General features: G+C 47.4%; 1 protein-coding gene across 2 annotated transcripts; it reads right to left on the reverse strand.

Annotated features, from left to right (window-relative positions):
- Positions 1-1,704: 1,704 nt before the first annotated feature.
- Positions 1,705-16,191, reverse strand: LOC140900886 (aquaporin-2). Of its 2 annotated transcripts, XM_073318811.2 has the most exons (4): positions 15,768-16,191; positions 6,493-6,657; positions 5,320-5,400; positions 1,720-3,374 (listed from the first exon to the last, which is right to left on the reverse strand). In XM_073318811.2, exons 1-4 carry the CDS (start codon positions 16,128-16,130, stop codon positions 3,159-3,161), a joined length of 825 nt encoding a protein of 274 aa, XP_073174912.1. In that variant the 5' UTR covers positions 16,131-16,191; the 3' UTR covers positions 1,720-3,158. The 2 variants fall into 2 exon arrangements, with proteins under 2 accessions (XP_073174914.1, XP_073174912.1); XM_073318813.2 differs by lacking the exon at positions 5,320-5,400 and having other exon boundaries at positions 1,705-3,374.
- Between the last annotated feature and the right edge of the window lie 7,311 nt (positions 16,192-23,502).

Below are 23,502 nucleotides of genomic sequence, written 5' to 3' on the forward strand. Positions count from 1 at the left end.
GTGTTAATATTATTCTCCGGAGACTGCAGCCATGAGGCGGCGGCTTGCACCAAGCTATGGGAAGCATGGTAGGGTGCTGCGGGAGATCCCCATGGGCAGCTAATCCAGTGGCCACAGGGTAATGGCCAAAGTGAGCCAGATGATAATTGAGGAAGAAAGAGAAAAATAAAAACCCTTTGTGGCATCCCTCTGATGCTGAGTACCTGCATAATGCTGGTGGCTAGGTTGCTGTTTTCGGGGCTAAAAGGACAGGTTCATTTTGGTGTCTTGGAGCCATCTCAGAGCAGAGTGGGGCTGAGCATTTCTGAAATGATAGGATCTCGCATATCTATAGTACCAGCGTTTCACCCTTCTCCACTGGCATCAATAAAACAATGGGCCTGAGGTCTGGAGCATCAGGACTCAAAGGATAAACCTCAAGTCAGAGAGAGCAAGAGGTTATCCCGTGCAATATTTCCATTTTCCTTGTTGATGTGGCAGCCATGCTTTGAGGGTCCATTGATATATGGTTTATAAAGGGTTAATAATACATGTTACAGACATACCATTATTCATGCTTCTAAGTGCCTCAGGAGCAGATGTTATAGTTGGTAATAAGCAACCCCATAGACCTGCTGGATTCTACAGCAATCTATTGTAAGTGATTAACAGCTTATTAAAACAATGCCTTCTCTTTTATTGACCCCGGTTAAAACTATTTAGAAACAGAAGCTCAGCTGCAAAGTGTGGTTCCTTTGGCTTAGTCCTGGGTTTCCTTCAGGCAGATCTGATCCCTGTGACACCAGGTGTGATCTGAGTTACATTAGTGTAAATCTGGAGCGACTCCCCTGGTGTAAACGGGGCAGATTCTCAGCTAGTGTAAACTGGTATAGCTCCATTGCAGCAAAGGAGCCGGATTCTGAAGTGGTGTAAATTGCCGCCCCGCCAGTGAAGTGAAGGATCTGCTGCCCAGCTCCTCAGAGGTACTGAGGCACCTAACTCCCATTTGGGACTTAGGCACCTAAATACCTTGGAGAGGATGGGACCAGCTTCCCAGCTGGTGTAAATAGGTTTACGTTAAAGTAAATAAGCCATTACCCCAGTTGTTGTAATTCAGTGTCATTCCCTTGATGTCAGAGGGTTAGATTCTCAACGGATGTAAATTGGTGTAGCTCCACTGGGGCCAAGGGGCCAGATCCCCAGAGGGCGTAAATCAGCATGAATCCATTGACGTCACTGGCCAGACTGTCAGCTGGTGTAGCTCCATTGACTGCTGTAGGTCAGTTGATGCCTGCTGAGAATTTGGCCTACAGGTGTAGCAGAGATCAGATTTGATTGTCACAAGCGGGTAATAAAAATGTGACACACTGGAGTACTGGTAAGGGACGGATCTTTATTTTGTGTCCCCAGTTAGATGATGTGGACTGGGTTGATAAAAGGTTAATATGTCTGGTCTTACCATCCAAAACAAGTAAAAAAGCTACAATGTGTTGCTGGTGATAGAAAGGGGGCTGCGTTCCACCCCAGAGGTGGCTGCATTTCAGTGGTGGGTGAGTAATCATTACACACCCACTTTTACCATCTGGTCTCATTCTGAGGACATAAATGACTATTCTGTGTCAGGATAGCAGAATGTGGTCTAATGCAGAACCAGTTTGTAAAGCACTTTGGGATGAACTACTATATAAATGCGAGTCTCTTATTTTATTGATTTGACATGTAAATGCAAATTTAAAGTGCTTTATTTGAAATTAATACAACAAATATTCAAATATATTTAAAAAAATCATTTTCATGGCTCCGTTCCATTTCATTTTAGCTTTACTCACAATCACAATGAACAATAAGTTAAAATGTCTATAGCAGAAAGAGAACAGTCATTGACATTGGTTAGTACTGGAATGTAAAAATGAAGAATCTGAATAAATATATACAGTCATTATTTATGCCAGCTGATTGCGAGGATAAGTTTTGGGTAAGTTCCTTGGGCTCTTCTGTCAGCCAGTAAGAATTACGTTTTCCTTAGGAAAGTAACTACAATAAGAAATATTTTTAAAAAAGAAAAGAAAATTGGTGATTTAAATGATATTGTTTGGACCTGACTCAAATCACATTTTAAATCAGTGAACTCTATCACTTTAGTTCAATCTACAGAGAGACAGGGCAAGTTTTTTGTTTTTGTTTTAAAACTATTCTGATTGGAAGAAGAGGCTTAGGGCACAGGGGGCCATATTTTTAGTCCTGACACAGAACAGGTTAGGGCACCGCTGCTTTACCTGCCGGGGGAAATGCAGCCACCTCTGGGGTGGGATTTAAGAGCCACAAGGATGCCTGTGACAATTTAATACAAGAATAAGGAGGAGCTTGGGCATACAGTGAATTAGACTTGGAGGCAAATGTCTAGGGAACAAGCCGGGAGATGGCTCTGGGGAATACAGAGGGGCTGTCGTTCTCTGTAGAAACATGGGAGCTGGCACACCGGAGGAACCAGCCAGATGAAGTTTATCAAAGCTCTCCTGATAGGATGGATGATGAGCCGCTTGCTGCTCGTTACATGGGACACACTCCAGTCTGGGTCCAAGCAGCCATTGCAGTGAGAGAAGTGTGAGACACTGGGGGAGCGGACCAGAATAGGTAGCAATCACCCTGCTCCATTAAATGGCAACAGTAATAAAAACAACGCTAATATATAGCGCTTTCAAGTGCTCAGCAAATATTAATCCATCACGAGAGCTCAGTGAGGTGGGAAGTAGTATTACCCTCCTTCTACAAATGGGGAAACTGAGGTATGGAGAAAAGAAGCGATGTGCCAAATTACATTTGGTGGCAGAGCTAGGAATCGGGCCCAGGAGTTCTGCCTCCTGGGGTTGCCATCCTGAGGCCGCTGGGGTCAGTGTGTTCTGCAGGCAGAGCCGGTGTTTGGTTCAGGCAAGGGGTTGTTGACGGACCGTAAAGGTGGAAAGCTGGTGAGCATAGGGAAGGTTAAGTGAATTGCCCAGGGAATGGGGCACAGCTAACAATGGGAGCAAACCTTTTACGGCTCATTGGGGCAACTTCTGGCCGCTTTACTCTGCTGCGAAAGTGGGGAAAGTGCATTTGTCACTCGTCCGAACGTGTGCTGGTCTAAAAGAGATGCCGGAGAACATGGCTAGCTCCTTTTGAAGCCCATGGGGGCTTAGCTAGACTTTCTCTGTCACCCCCCTTGGCAGAGTCTGTGGGGAGTGCAGCTCCATCGACTGCCTCCGGTGAACGTCGCGCTCTTCCCAGTCCTCCTCAGGCTCGAGGCCTTTGAAGATGGCGAGTCTCTCTGATAGGGTCTTTGTGTGTGGGAAGAGAATATAATTGTAGATCAGCGAGGCCACCACTGCACCAGCCAAGGGTCCCAGCCAGAAGACCTGGGCAGATGGAGAGAGAAAAAAATAAGGCTCCCGAATCAGCCACAGGACTCAGAAATTTATCTGGAACTTGAGATGAACAGCAGATATTTATGGATCTGAGTCTGGTCTTCTAGCCACCTAAGCTTGAGTTCTCTCTGCATTTGGGAACCAACGGGGCTCAAAATTGGCCCATGGCCATAACCTTTTCATCCCAGTGGGACACATCCATCCATCTATATTTGCTTCATCTTGATCTCCACTGCTTTTTGGACCCAAAACAGACCCTTTTGTCTGAACTACCATCCCCAAAGCGCTGGTGGTTCTGATAAAATGGATCTGAAAACAACCCTGGCTTTTTTAGTGGTTGGTTTTGTGGAACCAAGATCAAACCAATGAGCTTTTGCAACACTAAATCTAAGTCCGCTGTAAACTCTCTGTGTAGCTGCTCTAAACCGGTGGGAAAGAGCTCTCCCATTGACTTAATTAATCCACCCCCAACTTCTCACAGTGTGGTGCTTAAATTGGCATAAATTATGTTGCTCAGGGGAGTGGCTAATTCACACCACTGGAGTGACATAATTTATGTCGTCTTAAACTCTAGTGCAGCCATTGCCCAAACCTGGTTTAGGGATTGTGATGAAACCAAAACTTTGGAAAGTGGTGCAGGCTTGTGGTTCGAACACACTACTGAGCATTTAACCTCTTTGGTTCTGTGCTCAGCCGGGCGAATAGAAGATTGGGAATTGTGACTCTTGGGTTTTCTTCCCAGCCTTTGTGGGGAATGAGGACCAGTGGTTAGATCAGGGCTGGGACTGGGAACCAGGACTCCTGAGTTCTGGTCCCAGTTCTGGAAGGGAAAGTGGTCTAGTGGTTAAAGTAGGGAGGCAGGATTTCTTTTCTTTTCTCAGTTCGAGTATTAAATTGCTCTCTGATCTAAAGCAAGGCCCTTCCCCTCTCTGAGGCTTGGTTTGTCCATCTGGGTGAATGGAGATAGTGATATTACCCACCTTTATAAAGTGCTTTGAGATCTTTGAATGTTCATTAGATTGCATCAGTAGATAAGTGCTAAGTAGTATAACTTCAGTGTTATTTATTTAGTCACCTTAATCACCTTGGTGATTTGGGTAAAATGAGACTGAGATGACCACCAAACTCGGTTTGATTTATGCAAAACCCCAGACTGAAGCAATGCAGTTCTGCAAAACTAAAACACAGCTTCCATGTGTTCCAGGACTCTAGTTCTGAATCTGCTCTTGGCAGGCACATTTTCCTGGTCAACATGCAAAAGAAACATTTTTCAAGATGGCTGTTGCCTGACCTCTGACCCAGGAAGTCGCTCAAACTCACAGAACTTTTGCTAAAACTTGCCAAGAATGAGCAAAGCGTCTCTTCCTCTACCCCTTTTCTGGTTCGCTGAACACAAACCTTGGATTCCAAACAGATGCCGACCACATCTGATGGAAAAATTGAACCATGCTGGTTCAGACTAGAATCGGGAAAGATTAGTTGGATAATAACTAGAGTTAAAGTCTCGGTAGGTTTTGTGCCTACTGCCAACTCACATAGAATGAACCACACACCCTTTTCCTGTTGCAACTTAGCCAGTTGGTTAGGCAATTCCGGGCTATGGTTTGCTGTATCTATTGCTCCCAATCTCTAGATCTTTCTTCCAGGTGGCAACCAGAGCCTGGTTTGGATAATATTATTATTACCCTTCTCACTGTTAAAATGCCAGCAGCTAGGCTGACTCTCGAGAGTTCTAGAAATATCGACACCACAGTGCCTAGGCTAGAGTTGGGTCTCCTGGAATAAGAGATTTATCTTTCATTAAAGGTTACATCATGTGATGAAACTTCCAGGAATACGTCCAACCACAATTGGCAACCCTATGCGTGGCAGCTCGTCCTGCCAAAACTGCACCCAGATCTGCAGCTATGAGGAATGCGGGGGGCTGAATTCTTACCCAATGGGCGCTGAAGTCTCCTACTATCACAGCTGGGGCGAAAGATCTGGCGGGGTTCATAGAGCAGCCGGTGTAGTGGATCTGGGGGGTGGGGGTGAAAAAGGGGCACGGTTATTATTAACCACCAAACTCTTTCAGCAACAAGACTATCTTTAAACGCCTTAGCCTGCTGTTAGCATGCTTCGTTCATTGGCGCAAGCCTTGGGGGGGAGGGATAGCTCAGTGGTTTGAGCATTGGCCTGCTAAACCCAAAGTTGTGAGCTCAATCCTTGAGGGGGCCATTTAGGGATCAGGGCAAAAATTGGGGATTGGTCCTGCTTTGAGCAGGGCGTCAGTCTAGATGACCTCCTGAGGTCCCTTTCAACCCTGATATTCTATGATTCTATGATTCAGTCCTCCAGGCAGGAAAAGAATGACGGGCATCTTTCACCAACCAGTTGTATAGCTAGTTAAATGAGCTAAATTCTCTCATTGCTCCTGCTGGAAGGGGCTGGGCCTTGAGTAGCTGGGAATTTCCCTCCAGCTCTGGGAGCTCTTATGGAAAGCACGGTCTAATGGGTAAAGCACAGAATTGTTGCCTGCTCAGCTACACAGGTGTTGGGCAAGTCTCCTCAATTACCTCCCCTGTAATATGGAGATGATACTGACCTAGATCCAAAAGGGGGTCATTCATGTTTGCAAAGGGCTTCAAGATCCGTGGAGGGAATCTGCATACTAGTCTCTGCTGCATCTCTAGTTTGGGGAGTCTGGGGCTGGAGCGATCTATGTTGGGTATTTATTATTTGTAGTGTTACCATAGTGCTTTGGAGCCATGCACATGACCGCATTGTGCTAGGGACTGGGCAAACACAGAATGTTCTCCATTACTGTCGTACCTCAGCACCTCACAACCATTAACTGACTTAGCCTCACAACACCCCTGAGGGCAGGGAATTGCTACTCTTCCCCTTTGGGAAGGCACAGAGAGGCTAAGTGACTTGCCTAAGGTCACACAGGAAAGCTGTTGCAGAGCAAGGAATCAAAACCAGCTCTTACAAATCCCAAGCTGACACCCTAGCCACTGGACCATTCTTCCTCTGCTTGGTAGAGCACCCCACCTAGTGAAACTATCTGGGACATGGGCATGCTTGTGTCATGGCTCTAAAATGCAAAAGCCAGGCCATTGTGACGCACCCCCAGCAAGTGACCCACAGCGACAGAAAGGCCGATGGACAAGGCCGGAGAGCCGACATTATCGCTTCTCTGGTCATCGGTGGAAGCAAAAATGCACAGGACCAGCTGGAAGGTGAGGAACAGCTCGACGGTGACAGCCTGGCCTGGAGTCGTGTCGTTGTGTAGCTGAAACGAGAGGAAAGCAGCTTCTCAGTAATGAGCGTGCGCCCTTCCCCGGTGCTTTAGGAAGAGGAACAGGTCGATGGCTTGGTGAACTGGGCACAAAAGAAAACCATATGCGTTTTAATAGGGCTGAATGTAAATGAAGACATCTGGGAGCAAAGCATGCAGGCCAGACTTACAGGGCAGGGGAGCTCTGTCCTCGGAAGCAGTGACTCTGAAAAAGATTTGGGGGTCATGGTGGGGAATCAGCTGTGTCCGAGCTCCTCGTGTGACATTTGTGGCCAAAAAGGGCTATTACCATCCTAGGAATCACAGACAGGGGAATCTTGAGTAGAAGAGGCGCCATAGAGACAGGGCTGGAGCACCCATGGGAAAAAATTAGCACCCACTGGCAGCCAGCTTCCCCCTTTTGCCCCCAGCGCCTCCCGGCCGCCAGCAACCCTGCCGATCAACTCCTCTCCCTGCCTCCGACTCACAACAATCAGCTGTGACTCACAACAATCAGCTGTTTCGCGGCATGCAGGGGGCTCTGGGAGGAAGCGGAGGAGCGGGGATGGGGTGTGCTCGGGGGAGGGGGCTGGAAAAGGCGGGGAAGAGACTGTGCAGGGGCAGGAAGAGGCGGGGACTTGGGAGAAAGGTTGGGTGGGGCAGGGCTTGGGGCAGAGCGGGGGCGGGAAGAGGCAGGACAGGGGGCTTGGGGGAAGGGGTTGGGTGGGGGCGGGGGTGGGGGCGGAGCCGGGGTTAAGCACCCCCTGGGCCCAGAGGAAGCTGGTGCCTATGAGAAGAGAGTTTATTTTACCTCTGTATTTGGCATTGGCGGGAGCACTGCTGGAATCCTGTGTCCAGCCCTGGCGCTCACAATTCAAGAAGGATGTTGAGGGGTTCAGAGAAGAGCCAGGAGAATGATTAAAAGATTGGAAAACATTGAGACTGAGCGCTTTGAGTCTATCTATTTAGCTTGCAAAGAGAAGGTGAAGGGGGGACTGGATTGCACAGTCTACAAGTATCTCCACGGGGAGCAAATATTTAATCGTGGGCTCTTCGTCCAGCAGAGGAAGATCTAACGCGATCCATGAGCTGAAAGTTGATGCTAGCCCCATTCAGATGGGAAAGAAGGCATGCATTTTTAATGGTGAGAGTAATGAACCCACTGGAACCATGTACCAAGGATTGTGGGGGATTCTCCATCACTGCCATTTTTAAATCAAGACGGATTTAAATATTTTGAGGGAAGGTCTCTGGCCTATGTTATCCAGAAGGTCAGATTAGATGATCACAAATGGTCCCTTCTGGCCTTGGACTCTATGAATCTCCCTGCTAAACCCTGCCTGGTCCCTCCATCTGGAAGGCTTGGAGAAGGTACAGAGTAAGTACAGGCTGTGTAAGCTGCTCCACAGCTCTGCCAAGGCACCTTGGTTTTACCAGCATCACCCCCTGCAGTCCCAGGTCCCCACACAGCCCAGCTGATGCGCTTGTATCCTGCTCTGTAAAATCCCTGCTCTGTCAGCCTTTCCTCCACTCCAGCTTTGTCAATGCATCTCAGTCCTCACTTGTGCTCCTAGTCTGGATCCTTCCATCTCTGTCAACATATTGTCTTGACTTGTAAGGAACATAGGAACTGCCAGAGTGGATCGGAGTCAGGGCTCCACCTAGGTTTTTTTGAGTCCTTCAAAACTCTTTGGTCTCAATACTATCTTGTGGCAATGAGTTCCACAGGCTCATTGTGCATTGTGTGCAAGAGTATTTCCGTGCATGGTTTTGAAGAGTTTGCTGCCTTTCCGTATCGGTCTCCTTGTTCTTGTACGGTGCTATTCCCATGCTGTGCCTCTTTTAAGGAGATCCTGCCAAATGTCTAGTAGTTGGGAGGTGTGCCGTCAAGGACTCTAATGAGACCCACAAAATTCATGTCACTTGTGACCCGAGACAGTTTTTGAAAAGTTCAATTGTCGGGAAATGAGAGTTTTATTTTTCACAATGGTAATCACTGATTTGCGCGCTCTCTCTCTCTCTCTCTCTCGTGCACACGCACGCACAGTATGTACCTAGCATGTACCAGTGTCCAGGTCAGCCTTTCCAAGCAGTCACTTCTCTGCTCAGCAATTGCACTAAACCTAATCTGACCACACTTCGAGAGAACATCTCCAGTGTACGTTTTGCAATATAAATGGCCGCTCGTGTTTCCTTAATCCAATGTAAGTGACGGTACCATGGGACGTTGCTGGTGAATTGACCAATTTGCGGTGCGAGTGGTGCTCTGGGGTTGGCTGAGATCTTATCTATGGTCCAGCTACGCTGCTGGAGCCTGAGCCATGCACTGTTAAATACTGAAATCTAGATGTTTTAGACAGAACCAGAAATTCCACCTGCAGTTTTTTTCCCCCTCACTGTATCACCTCTTTGCCGGCCAGGAAGGTTAAGGCCTACATTCTGATCTCCATTACGCTGGTATAAAGCCAGGGATTGCATAACTCCGGATTTACACGGGCGTTACTGAAGCCTGGATTACACACTGCTGTCGGAGGTGTGACCACAGACCCAGCTGAGCTAGCTTTGATCTAGTCACTAGAATAGCAATCGCAGTGATGTAGTAAAGTGGTCATCAAAGGGTTAACTAGGTTACTCCCAGTACTCTGGGTTGGAGCCCTGATCCACTTCTCCCTTACTTTCTGTTTAGTCCATGAGAAGTTTTCCCCATCCCCCTCTTCTGTTGTGATGCAGTTAAAAACAAAGAAACAAGTTTCCTGCCTGTGGTCCTGTGAGTCGACTGGTTTTTGTTGCACTGAGCAGTCCCTTTGCAAAATCTGGTGAGCTGGGTTCTCAGCTATTGTTAGGGGCACGAGCTATATCCAGACTAGGGATGTCTATCTACAAGTGCGGCAAATTAAATCACACCTCTAATTGCAGTGCAGACTTTGTGCAGTCATTTCGGGAATGTGATTCCTAGTCATACTGGTACAGCTCCTACTGTCGAGGCAGTTCTACAGGTCTAAAAGTGCTTTATTCCAGCATACCTTATTCCTCCTCCCTTACAGGAATGAGTCATACAGATATGAGGATTTTTATATTGGCATAACTGCATTCACACTGGGGCAGGTTGCACTGTTTTCGCTATGTCGGTTCAGTTAAAGCAGTGAACTTTTGGGTGTAGACAAGGCCTGAGAAGAGAAGCTAGCCCCCCTCTTTAGCCTTTTAGTCCAGCGTTGCCAACTCTCATGAGTTTGTCATGAGTCTCATGATAATTATTGTTTTCCTTAAAGCCCCAGCTCCTGGAATCAAGTGATGATTTCAGCCTTTGTTCTTCATGAAAAAGTAAGTTTCTAGCTTCAAAATGTGACCCCAGTTCATCCCAAAGGCTCAAAAAGCAGAGGCCAAATAAAAAGAGCAGCAAATCTAGTATTTTGACGTAATTTCATGATTTTAAAGCCAATCTCAGGATTTTTGGTGCGCATGACTCATGATTTGTGAGCATTTGGGCCTGGCAATACTGTGTTATTTACAAACCAGAGCTGATCCTTTCACCTCCCTGTGTAGCGTGAGGAGCTCTATATGTCACATATGTTGCATCCTGGGGGGAGAGTGATAGAGCTCTGGAACGGCAGGCATCTGTCTGTGCCCAGGACAGGTACATGCAAGGAGCAGCGGGACTGTGTAGGCTTTTCCTACCTTGCTCACTGACCTGGAGGGGAGCTCAGTACTGTGGTCCTTTCAGATGTGCAAAGCCTAGCTCTATGCATCCTTGCTGCTCTGCTGATTTCATCGCATAAACACGGTGAGCGCTACCAGAGGGCACACGAACTATTTAAAGGGATAGTACACTATTCCTACGCGTGACAACAGCTGAGAGATGCTGTTAGCTTTCTGTCGGTCCTGACCTGGATTTGATTCAAATTGCTAGATCACTTGAAAAATACAGGGCCTGATGCTACTTGTCCTTGCCTTTGAGTAATCATTCACACCTGCATAGACTTTAAGGTCAGAAGGGACCATCATGATCATCTAGTCTGAATCCTGCACATCGCAGGCCACAGAACCTCGCCCACCCACTGCTGTAATAGACCCCGAACCTCTGGCTGAGTTACTGAAGTCCTCAAATCACGATTTAAAGACTTGTACAAAGGCTACTATCTATTTAAGGTACTTGTATGTCCCTCCATTATTGTACTATCCAAAGTCTTTAAGGTATTTATCCTCACAGTTCCCCTGTAAGGCAGAGGTGTGCTATTATCCCCCTTTACATATGGGGAAACTGAGGCGCAGAGTGGCTATGTGATTGATCTATTATCACACAGGAAATCGGTGACAGAACAGGTACTTGAACTCTGGTCTCCATCATAGGTCATGTTTTCTAGATCTTTAATCATTTTGGTTGCTCTTCTCTGGACTTTCTCCCATTTGTCCATCTCTTTTCTTAAATGTGGCACCCAGAACTGGACACAATACTCCCGCTGAGCCCTAATCAGCCTGGAGTAGAGCGGAAGAATTACTTCTTGTGTCTTGCTTACAACACTCCTGCTAATACAGCCCAGAATGAAGTTTGCTTTTTGGCAATAGTATTACACTGTTGTTTCATATTTAGCTTGTGATCCACTTTGACCCCCCGATCGATCCCTTTCCGCAGTACTCCTTCCTAGGCAGTCATTTCCCAGTTTGTAGGTGTGCAACTGATTGTTCCTTCCTAAGTGGAGTACTTTGCATTTGGCCTTATTGAATTTCATCCTATTTATATCCCTCAGCCCACGCCACTTCCTGCGGCCCCCATTGGCCTGGAATGGCGAACCACAGCCAGTGAAAGCCGCGATCGGCCGAACCCGCGGAAATCTCCCACAGTATTCTTGCCAGCAAGTTAAAGAAATATGGGCTAGATGAATGGACTATAAGGTGGATAGAAAGCTGGCTAGATTGTTGGGCTCAATGGGTAGTAATCAATGGGTCCATGTCTAGTTGGCAGCTGGTATCAAGCGGAGTGCCCCAAAGATTGGTCCTGGGGCTGGTTTTGTTCAATATCTTCATTAATGATCTGGAGGATGGCATAGATTGCACCCTCAACAAGTTTGCAGATGACACTAAACTGGGAGGAGAGGTAGATACGCTGGAGGGTAGGGATAGGATACAGAGGGACCTAGACAAATTAGAGGATTGGGCCAAAAGAAATCTGATGAGATTCAAGAAGGACAAGTGCAGGGTCCTGCACTTAGGACGGAAGAATCCCATGCACCGCTACAGACTAGGGACTGAATGGATAGGCAGCAGTTCTGCGGAAAAGGACCTAGGGGTTACAGTGGCTGAGAAGCTGGATATGAGTCAACAGTGTGCCGTTGTTGCCAAGAAGGCCAATGGCATTTTGGGATGCATAAGTAGGGGCATTGCCAGCAGATCGAGGGACATGATCGTTCCCCTCTATTCAACATTGGTGAGGCCTCATCTGGAGTACTGTGTCCAGTTTTGGGCCCCACACTACAAGAAGGATGTGAAAAAATTGGAAAATGTCCAGTGGAGGGCAACAAAAATGATTAGGGGGCTGGAGCACATGTCATATGAGGAGCGGCTGAGGGAACTGGGATTATTTAGTCTGCAGAAGAGAAGAATGAGGGGGGATTTGATAGCTGCTTTCAGCTACCTGAAAGGGGGTTCCAAAGAGGATGGCTCTAGACTGTTCTCAGTGGTAGCAGATGACAGAACGAGGAGTAATGGTCTCAAGGTGCAGTGGGGGAGGTTTAGATTGGCTATTAGGAAAAACTTTTTCACTAGGAGGGTGGTGAAGCACTGGAATGCATTACCTAGGGAGGTGGTGGAATCTCCTTCCTTTGAAGTTTTTAAGGCAGTCTTGACAAAGCCCTGGCTGGGATAATTTAGTTGGGATTGGTCCTGCTTTGAGCAGCGGGTTGGACTAGGTCCCAGAATATTCTATGATTCTATGATAAGTGGCAGGTAAACAAACCATCCCAGCCCGCAAGGAGCTTACCCTGACGGGCCACATGCTAAAGGTTACCGATCCCTGCTTCAGACCATTTCTCCAGTTTGTCCAGATCATTTTGACTTTTAATTCTATTCTCCAAAGCACTTGCAACCTCTCTCAGCTTGTTATCGTCCACAAACTTTATAAGTGTACTCTCTATGCCATTATCTAAATCACTGATGAAGATATTGAACAGAACCAGACACAGAACTAACTTTTGCACGACGCCACTTGATATGCCCTTCCAGCTTGATTGTGAACCACTGATTACTCTCTGGGAACAGTTTTCCAACCAGTTTTGCACCCACCTTATAGTAGCTCCATCTAGATTGTATTTCCCTAGTTTGTTTATGAGACGGGTATGCCAGACACTATCAAAAGCCTTACAAAATCAAGATATACCACAGCGACTGCTTCCCCACATCCACAAGACTTGTTATCTTGTCAAAGAAAGCAAGTAGGTTGGTTTGACATGATTTGTTCTTGACAAATCCATGCTGACTGTTACTTATCACCTTCTTATTTTCTAAGTGTCTGCACATCGATTGCTTAATTATTTGCTCCATTATCTTTCTGGGTACTGAGGTTAAGCTGACTGGTGTGTAATTCCCTGGGTTGTCCTTAGATGGGCACTATATTTGCCCTTTTCCAATCCTCTGGAATCGTACCAGTCTGCCATGACTTTTAGAAGATAATCGCTAATGGCTCAGATCTCTCCTCAGTCAGCTCCTTGAGAATGCTAGGATGTGCTTCATCCTGGTGACTTGAAAATTTGTCTAATTTTTAACTTGTTCTTTCCCTATTTTAGCCTCTGAGCCAACCTCATTTTCACTGGCATTCACTATGTTAGATGTCCAATTACTACTAAACTTTTTGGTGAAAACTGAAACAAAAAAGTCATTTAGCACTTCTGCCATTTCCACATTTTCTGTTGCTGTCCCCCCAGCTCCCATTGAGTAACGGGTTTACTCTGTCCTTGGTCTTCCTCTTGCTTCTAATGTATTTGTAGAATGTTTTCTTGTTACCCTTTATGTCTCTAGCTAGTTTGATTTAGTTTCGTGCCTTGGACTTTCTAATTTTGTCCCTACATACTTGTGTTGTTTGTTTATATTCATCCTTCAAAATTTGACCTAATTTCCACTTTTTGTAGGATACTTGTTTGAGTTTCAGATCATTGAAGATCTCCTGGTTAAGCCAGGGTGGTCTCTTGCCATACTTCCTATCCTTCCTGTGCAGTGGGATAGTTTGCTTTTGTGCCCTTAGTAATGTCTCTTTGAAAAACTGCCAACTCTCTTGAGCTGTTTTTCCCCTTAGACTTGCTTCCCAAGGGATCTTACCCATCAACCGTTTGCTTAAATCTGCCTTCTTGAAATCCATTATCTTTATTCTGCTCTTTTCCCTCCTCCCATTCCTTAGAAGCATGAACTCTGCCACTGCATGAACACTTTCACCCAAGCTGCCTTCCACTTTCAAATTCTCAACCAGTTGTTCCCCATTTGCCAAACTCAAATCTAGAAGAGCCTCTTTCCTAGTGGCTTTCTCTACCTTCTGAAATAAAAAAATGGTCTCCAATACAGTCCAAGAACTTGTTGGAAAATCTATGCCCAGCTGTGTTATTTTCCCAACAGATGTCTGGGTAGTTGAAGTCCCCTGTCACCACCAAGTCCTGTGCTTTGGATGATTTGGATGAGAATCTGGTCCAGAGATATCAGGCTAGTTTACATAACCGAGAACCTGACCCATAATGTTTTTGTTATTAGGGGCATGGTAAAGGAGAGCCCACATAATGAGAATGCTGGAGTTAACAGCAGTATTACCAACCCCAAGCATTAAAAGACACAAGTCAGGCCTCCAAAAATCATGAGATTTAAAACTATTAATATATTTGGGGTTCTTTTTTGTAGCCTTTTAGTTTTTGAACTTTTAGGATACCCTAGGGTCATTTTCAAACTTTTCTTTGCAGCCATCAAGGCTGGAAACTTACAAGTTTTAAAAATAAAAACTGCCTGTCTCAAAATCATATGACTCCAGGAGCTGGGGATTTAAGAAAGACACCAAATCGCTCAAGACTCGCGATCAAATTATGAGACTTGGCAGTGCTGTTATAGATGCTTTTCTTGTCTTCCTAGGTCAGCATGGGACCAGATTCTCCACTGGCTTGCAACCTGGTGTCATTTACACCTTGCAAAGTGGATTCATAATGCTCATGTTCTGATTTTGTAGCTGCTTAACCTCCCTACCCCACCCTTTTCCCAGGTGTCAATGATGGCACAAAATGCAAGGCAGTGGAGAATCCGGAGCCGGTGTGTTAATGACAGGGCATCAGCTGGGGTTTCTAGGTACAACTCCCCAAGTTCCCTTGTTTTTCTGCCTGTAAGTCAGAGCGTTAAATGTCTCCCTGCAATTTGATGTTGCACAGTGTACGAAACCAGAGTCAAATCCTTCTAACTTGCTACAGACCAGGGAAGGTGAGGCCGCGAGGTGGCACTGCCAGGGCAGGGGTCTCTACCGGGACTTGTGATTAACCAGGTGGGTCCGCTACCAGCCTTTGAAAGTAAAGCATTGAGTGGCATTATCTGATGCGAAGCAGCGATTGTATTTAAAAAAACCCGTCGTACCAGCTCTGATGTCCGGGTGCCTGGTGTGGAAGCAGCATCCTGGAAATACTGGCAAGACCTAACGTGGCAAGGAGACAGACTACATAGTCCCACACCAACAAGGATATTGTAGAGGTGGTGGAATATGCTCCCAGAGAAGGGTTAAGCATGGCAGAGCCAGGAACTCTGCAACATCTCTTATGTCAAAATGGCAGCTTGGCTGTGAATTTCCTGACTCCTGTTGGTTGGTCTCATAGGCCGCACTGGGGAATGCTTAGAGTGGGGGGAATTGGGAGCCAGGACCTCCAAGTTCTATTCCCACAGCTAGAAGGAAGCACGGTTTAATAGTTGGAACGCAGTACTGGGTGTCAGGACACCTGGGTTCATTCCCAGCAGAAGGAGGGAGGCAGGTCAGAGCAAGGGGGGTCTGGGAGGCAGGACTCCAGGGTTCTATTCCCAGCTATACGTGACCTCGCTTGACTTGCCTTCGTTTCCCCAAAAGCCCTACCCATCCATCACTCCTGTCCCCCTGAGAGCTCCTGCGCTGGTAGAATCCTTACCCTGTTGGCGGCCAAGTGTCCCCGGATGTTCGGCGGGGTGAGCTCGTACAGGAGAGCTGCCCCGGCGACTGCCCCCAGAAGCTGCGCCGCCATGTAGAAGACAGCTCTGAGGAAGGAGATGTGAGAGCCCACCAGGCACGCCACTGTCACTGCTGGGTTGATGTGCGCCCCGCTGATGTGCCCCAGGGCCTGGACCAGTGTGGCGATGGCCAAGCCGAAAGCCAGCGAGATCTGCAGGACGTCTGGGGGGGCCAAAGGCCAGCTGAGGGCAGAGCCCAGGCCAAAGAAGATGAAGAGCAGCGTGGCCAGAAACTCAGCAAAGACAGCCCGGGTGAAGGCTACGGAACGGAGCTCCCACATCATGGGGTTTGCCAGGAACGACCCTAACAGCTGCCTGATTGCTGCTGCTGTGGCTGCTGCCTGCAAAGGTGCTGGTGTGTGAGATATCTATCTATATATGTCTGTGTGCAGCAAATCCAGGGATCTGCTGCTGCAGGAGGTGGGGTCAGGGTCTTTGGAAACATGATGCTTTTTTTCCAGCTGTATCTGGCTTCAGATCCTGCCCCCTCTATTAACTTGCGAATGTGGCATGTGCCCATTTCAGGTGCTCATAAATTAGCTTCGAGAGATGCCATTAAAAACACAAAGCTGAGCTGCGTTATTCCTTTCCTTTTACTACGGTCCCTCTTCCTGTGTCACTCATTCCTTTCTCCCCTCTCTTCGCCTCCACTGGCCTTTTCAGCGGGGATGGGAAAATAAGGAAGTGGTGTTTTGGGGGAATTAGAGATAGGTCTGAACAGCTTGTCTCAATCTTGAACTTCCTCAAACTTTGAAGTTTGGATCCAGGTCTGAATATCTATCTATCTATCTATCTATCTATCTATCTATCTATCTATCTATCTATCTATCTATCTATCTATCTATCTATCTATCTATCTATCTATCTATCTATCTATCTATCTATCTATCTATCTATCTATCTATCTATCTATCTATCTATCTATCTATCTATCTATCTATCTATCTATCTATCTATCTATCTATCTATCTATCTATCTATCTATCTATCTATCTATCTATCTATCTATCTATCTATCTATCTATCTATCTATCTATCTATCTATCTATCTATCTATCTATCTATCCCCATACACAGCTATCTGTCTGACTATCTATCTAATTGCTTTTGCTTTCTTTCTTTCTTGCTCCTCGCCATGTCCATCTGAAGTTTGGCAGGACTAGCCCATATTTTTTTACTGGGACGAGCTAGAAGTCCTGGGTCCCCAAGCCCCAGAAGTTTGAGAAGGTTTGAACACGGCGCTCGAGCTGCTCTTTGTGGCTCCGGCCCATTGCTGCACACAACCTCTAGCTTTTTCAAAGCCTGCGTTAAAACACAAACGGAATCTGGCTGGTGGGCTGTAGCCTTGTCCATAATGGGCATTTGTGTATGTATCCGTAAACCACCAATCAATTTGACGTGGTTGCTGGTGTCTGCCAAGGAAAGACCCAGAACTGGACGGATACAGTGATGCCAGCAAGTCTCTTTTGCAGTGGCAGAATTGGATGGGGGCCCTGGACTGGGGGTGCTGCGGGTGAGAGTTGAGGTGCATTGGCAAAACTGTGCATATGAGAGTCCAGGACTGGAATAGTAGGTTTGCATAGGGGAGACGTGTGGGTCAGGATTGTGGTGCATCCGGAGTTCTGGAATAGCAAGGGGCCTGGGGACTGTGGGTCAGGCCTGCGGTGCACTGGCAGAGACGTGGAATAGCCCAGGATTGGCACAGCACCGGGGCCTCCGGATTGGGACTGAGCTGCATTGGCAGAGCTCATCTTGCAAAGATGCATCTGTAATACCAGAAAGAAGCTGGAGTCTGAAAGAGCAACTATTGTCCTGCACCAGCCATTCCAGACTCCCCACATGATAAAGCCATCGGTGACTGCCACTAGCTGCGTCTATAAAGAGATATATAAACTCAATGGAGCTTGATTCAGCAGGCCTCCAGAGTGCATTATCTTTATGACCAAGGAATCCCTGTCTCAGAGTGCCCTACTGGTGAGGTGGGGTCAAAAGTACCAGGCAGAGATAGGACCTGGACTCTAAGAATGATTGGCTAGAAATTATGACCAGTGCAAATGATGCTCCGTGGCTTGAGGATTTAATGAACTTTTAAAAAGTTTCATTCAGAGTCGGGGGTGGGGGTGGGGTGGGGAGGAGAATTGGAGGATTGAGCCGGTTCTTTTTTGGCCACCTGGGCTGGCCTTTCCGCACCATGGCCTCGTTCTCAGAGTCACCATCACGTTTCCTGAGTGCGTGGGCATTACACACCCCATAATCGCCCTTTCCCTGTTGTTGCGAACAATTGCTCTGCTTCCTCAACGTGCAGGTAATGACTCAGTGTGTCTGACTGCCGAGATACTCAAGTCACTTACCACAATAGTCAACTACCCAGCTGTTCCTGGGGTATCCAGCATTGCTTTTGTTTGCTCAGGGATCCCGATGACAGACATGGATGCTGCTGCTCTCTGTACCAGATTAATAGGATCATGCTGAACCAAGGTGAACCCTACAGTTGCCAACACTGTATTTCAAAACTAAGGGACTGTTATCTTAGCACCTCTGCCCCACCCCACCTCCTGATATTATCATCATTATTATTATAGCCATCATCATTATTAATATTAATAATAATCCTAATGAATATGCAGTACCCACCTACATTCGCCAGGGATATTTCCAGCTGCTTTTTGCAGCAACTCCCGATCTTGTTGTAAAGAGATGAAAAAAATAAAGGCTGACCCTTGCAATAAGAGATTGTTGGTGACCCTATGAGCAGTGCTTAACTTGGCAGTTTACAGCCCCGGCACCTCTGGGCTTGCTGCATCAGTTATGTGTGTGAAAATTTCTGTTTTGTCTAAAAGCCATTTTTCATGGGGAAAAAAAAGTTCAGTGAAAAGGGTTTTTTTTTTTTTTTACCAGCTCTGCAACAGATCCATCTTTATTTTCTATGGCTTGCTGAGACCATCCTAACCCATGCACCGGCCACACAAGTGAATGTATTCCTGACAGGCTTGGATTGATTTGTTGGGAACATGACACCGGTTCTCATGAGGTTTTGTTTTCTTCTTTCTCAAAGGCCGGGTCTGCCTTACAAAGTTAGATCAACGTAAGCCACCTTGCATCGACCTACTTGTGCACGTCTACACGTAGGTGCTGACTTCTATTTTTCCCCAGGGGGGCTCCATCCCTGATCTGACCCGAGGCCCCACCCCCTTTCCACCCCTTCCCCAGAGGCCCCACCCTCGCTCCACCTCTTCCTGCCCCTGCTCCAACCCCTCCCCGCTGCCCCCTGCTCTCCACCCACCCCCAAGCGCCTCCCTCAGCAGCCAAACGGACCACAGGTTGGAAACCACTGACCTAGATAGACTGGGACCAACCTGTAGGGCAGAGAGCACATTCTTATATGCTGCAGCACAGAGAACGTGGCGGTACTCAGTAAATAACATAAGAATCATAGAATATCAGGGTTGGAAGGGACCTCAGGAGGTCATCTAGTCCAACCCCTGCTCAAAGCAGGACCAATCCCCAATTTTTGCCCCAGATCCCTAAATGGATTGAACTCACAACCCTGGGTTTAGCAGGCCAATGCTCAAACCACTGAGCTAATGATAGGCTATTATGTGAGATCATTTATATAAGCAATTAAAGAGAATAATAATGGATCGCTCATGCAATTAATACTAACGAGTGGCTAGCAAGGTGGTAATTCATGAGTAACAGTTTGCTATTACAATTAATGAGCAGCAAAGCAGCATGAATTCTCTAAAGTGTTTTTGCAAAAAGAAATCTTCATCGTTTGCACTTCCAAAGGGGGATGCACCCGGGAGCCACCGCAGCTGTTGTCTCATCAGATGATCCAGGGTGTTTGTGCTGTGGGTGAGTCAATATATGGCTATTGATGCAATGGATAGAGGTTGTCTTCTGTCCTCGGAACTGAAGGGTAATATTTAGGTGAGATACTGTAAGGACCAAACCAAACCTGGACCCATCTTGAAACTTTGGGATTCTGCTGGCACAAACCTAGGAGGTGACTCTCACTCCCCTAATCTAACTAGAGAAGGGAGCAGGCCGGTAGTTAAGGCTGGGAACTGGGCATCTCGGACTCCTGGGTTCTATTCCCAGCTTTGTGAGTCAGGGTGCTCCAATCGTTATTAATGATAATATGTTGCAACTTTCACCAATCTAACTTTATAATGGTGGTCAGTATCATTACTCTTCTTTTATAGATGGGGAAACTGAGGCACAGAGAGATGGGACTTTCTTTCACGCAGTGAGTCAGCGGGTGAGTCAGGAGTTGAAACCAGGTTTCCAAAAACTCCCAGTTCAGTGTCCTACCCCACTGTACCATGCTGCCTGCCTTATGCTTGCCACCCGGGGTAATATGAAAACCTTGGTATTGGGTCACTGGGCTATTGCTAGTAACTAGCCTGGACTCCCTATGGCCCTGTGACTAGGAGCACACTTTCTCAGACAGCTGGAAAATAGAACCCAGGCGTCCTGACTCCCAGTTCCTTGCCCTTTCTACAGTTAGGCCATAATAAGGTTCGACCGTTAACCCAATGGTCCAGTAGGGATAGCTGAGTTACTAGTGTAGCTGTGGGCCACTGGACCCATAGGCACCGACTCTGTGGGTGCTCTGGAGCTGGAGCATCCATGGGGGGTGGGAAATGGTGGGTGCTGATCACCCATCAGCTGCTCCCCCTGATCAGCACCTCCCCCTCCCACCAGTGCCTCCTGCCCACCGGCAGCCCTGCTGATCAGCGCCTCCCCGTCCCTCCCAGCGCCTCCTGCCCACTGCAGATCGGAGGTGCTGGGGGAGGGAGGGCAGGGGAGGAGGAGTGAGAGCAGGGTGTGCTCAGGGGAGGGGGGTGGAGCTGGGGCCGGAAGAGGCAAGGCGGGGATGGGGTCTGGGGGGAAGAGGTGGAGTGGGTGTGGGGCCTGGGCTGAGCATCCCCCGGCACAGTAGCAAGTTGGTGCCTCTGACTGGACCAGCCCTCGAATCCTGTAACTAGGTCAGCGGACTCCATTATTCTGACCAGTGAATCAGAAAAACTCCATACCAATGAGCCCGCTGATGCGTAATGTCGTTATCAGCTCTTAACTGCAATCAAACATTAATGCTTCTTGTGAATGCTTCCTCTTGGCCTCTGACGTCTTGAGGGATGGACAAGGGGCTGCTTGCTTCCTCCAGCTGGCAGGGAACTAGGGAAACAGCCCGATAATGTGCTTTGTGCAAATTTACCTCTGCGAGTGCCCAGATTACGCAGATAGCCTGGCTTTCTATCAGCACAAACACCTGATGCTATCTCTTTTCTATGTAAAATACCTCAGAGGCACAAGGAATGGGATATTTATTGTATAAGTATTTGCTTTCAATTTTCCTGCTTGTATCCAATCATCTGGGTCCAGTGGCCTGCATGCTTGCTACAGCTCCTGTTCCCTGGCTCTGTAGACAATGAAGGTCCTTGGTCCCTCCCACAATTTGCTCCCACTTCTCTCTGTCAAGAGCTGTGTAACGGAGCAAAGATAGCAGACTATTTCTGAAAGTGCTCTGCTAAGGGAAATGAGTAAAAATAAGGTATTTCATGGAGTCCCCCTCTTGTCCCTCTTCTGCATTCCTTTCCCTAGCATCACTGGTTCTTTTTGCATCAGTGGAAACATCTTCTGCCTCTTGCCCAGTACTGTAGTTCCCCAATTCGGTGACTGTGACATTGCAGGTTCTTGGAAGAGCTCCACACCCCTCTTTAAAAATCTGGAGAGCCCCATTCAGCAGGAATTACACATAGGCATTTTGACCGGGGAGACTTGAATGCATCTTGATGCTGTCTATGCCAGTCGTTTTCAACCTGTGGTCCATGGACCCATGGGGGGGTCCGCAGATTATGTCTCAGGGGTCCGCGAAAGGTTGTCATTACCATAGAACAGTGGCCTTCAACCTGTGGTCTGCAGATGCCAGGGGGTCCGCAGACTGTGTCTAAGATATCATAGAATCCTAGAATATCAGGGTTGGAAGGGACCTCAAGAGGTCATCTAGTCCAACCCGCTGCTCAAAGCAGGACCAACCCCAACTAAATCATCCCAGCCAGGGCTTTGTCAAGCCTGACCTTAAAAACTTCTAAGGAAGGAGATTCCACCATCTCCCTAGGTAACCCATTCCAGGGCTTCACCACCCTCCTAGTGAAAAAGTTTTTCCTAATAGCCAACCTAAACCTCTCCCACTGCAACTTGAGACCATTGCTCCTTGTTCTGTCATCAGCTACCACTGAGAACAGCCTAGATCCATCCTCTTTGGAACCCCCCTTCAGGTAGTTGAAAGCAGCTATCAAATCCCCCCTCATTCTTCTCTTCTGTAGACTAAATAATCCCAGTTCCCTCAGCCTCTCCTCATAAATCATGTGCTCCAGCCCCCTAATCATTTTTGTTGCCCTCCGCTGGACTCTCTCCAATTTTTCCACATCCTTCATGTAGTGTGAGGACAAAACTGGACACAGTACTCCAGATGAGGCCTCACCAATGTCAAATAGAGGGGAATGATCACGTCCCTCAATTTGCTGGCAATGCTTCTCCTTATGCAGCCCAAAAAGCTGTTAGTCTTCTTGACAACAAGTAAACTCATATCCAGCTTCTCATCCACTGTAACGCCTAGGTCCTTTTCTGCAGAACTGCTGCCTACCCACTTGGTAGCAGTGCATGGGATTCTTCCATCCTAAGTGCAGGACTCTGCACTTGTCCTTGTTGAACCTCATCAGATTTCTTTTGGCCCAATCCTCTAATTTGTCTAAGTCCCTCTGTGTCCTATCCCTACCCTCCAGTGTACCTACCTCTCCTCCCAGTTTAATGTCATCTGCAAACTTGCTGAGGGTGCAGTCCACCCCATCCTCTATTAGAAATATTTTAGGGGTTCACAAATGAAAAAAAAGGTTGAAAACCACTGGTCTAAGCTATTCAGGAGGAAACTTATCTGGTATGTGGCACCATAGACAGGCATTTGCCAAGGGGAAAACGCCTTGCCTGTCTTCTCTCTTCATCCACTGAACCGTAATTTTGGTCCATCTGGATGTGATGTGTCTGGTGAAGAGCCTTTTTACATTTGCAGTGTTAATCCAGAAATGGGCTGGAGTATGGGTGGATGGAGTAATGGAGCCATAGCTTCTAGGTGGGTTCTCATGACTGTCTCTATTTCAGGACACTAAGGCAGTTTGCCCTCAGGAAACCCTACCCCTAAAGAGATGAAGGACGGTTCGCTCGTTAGGATGCTAGCCTAATTCCCTGCTCTGCCATAGGCTTCCTGTGTGACCTTGGGCAAGTCACTTAGCTGTTCTGTGCCTCAGTTTCCCCACCTGTACAATGGCGATAATAGCATGGCCCTGCCTCACAGAGGTATTGTGAGAATAAAGACTGTGAGGTGGCCGGGGGTCATATAGTGCTATTAGAGGCAAGTATACTTGCAACTTGAGCTGTGTTGGTCACTGATTCCTTGCTGACACACACAGGGTGGGTTTTGTTGAGTAGACAAGGCTTGTGCCTCTGTCAGGTCTGAGCCTGATTCCCTGTTGCCTTGGTTGCTATTGATACCTGTGCCAAGCAATTCTGGCTCGCTAGCATTTCACACCCACTACGGATGGCCATGTGCAGCAGCCCAAGGCGCAAGGTAGTGGAGAGTCAGACCTGGTGACT

The sequence above is a fragment of the Lepidochelys kempii genome, chromosome 20 (genome assembly GCF_965140285.1).
Source record: "Lepidochelys kempii isolate rLepKem1 chromosome 20, rLepKem1.hap1, whole genome shotgun sequence".
Classification (NCBI taxonomy): domain Eukaryota; kingdom Metazoa; phylum Chordata; order Testudines; family Cheloniidae; genus Lepidochelys; species Lepidochelys kempii.

What these genes read in the sequence shown, in the direction of transcription:
- LOC140900886 (XM_073318811.2), bottom strand. Translation starts at nt 16,130, where the DNA reads ATGATGTGGGAGCTCCGTTCCGTAGCCTTCACCCGGGCTGTCTTTGCT. An exon ending in GACACTTGGCCGCCAACAGG is followed by an intron (nt 6,658 to 15,767) that starts GTAAGGATTCTA and finishes CTCTCGTTTCAG; the next exon opens with CTACACAACGACACGACTCC. An exon ending in CTGTGGGTCACTTGCTGGGG is followed by an intron (nt 5,401 to 6,492) that starts GTGCGTCACAAT and finishes CCCACCCCCCAG; the next exon opens with ATCCACTACACCGGCTGCTC.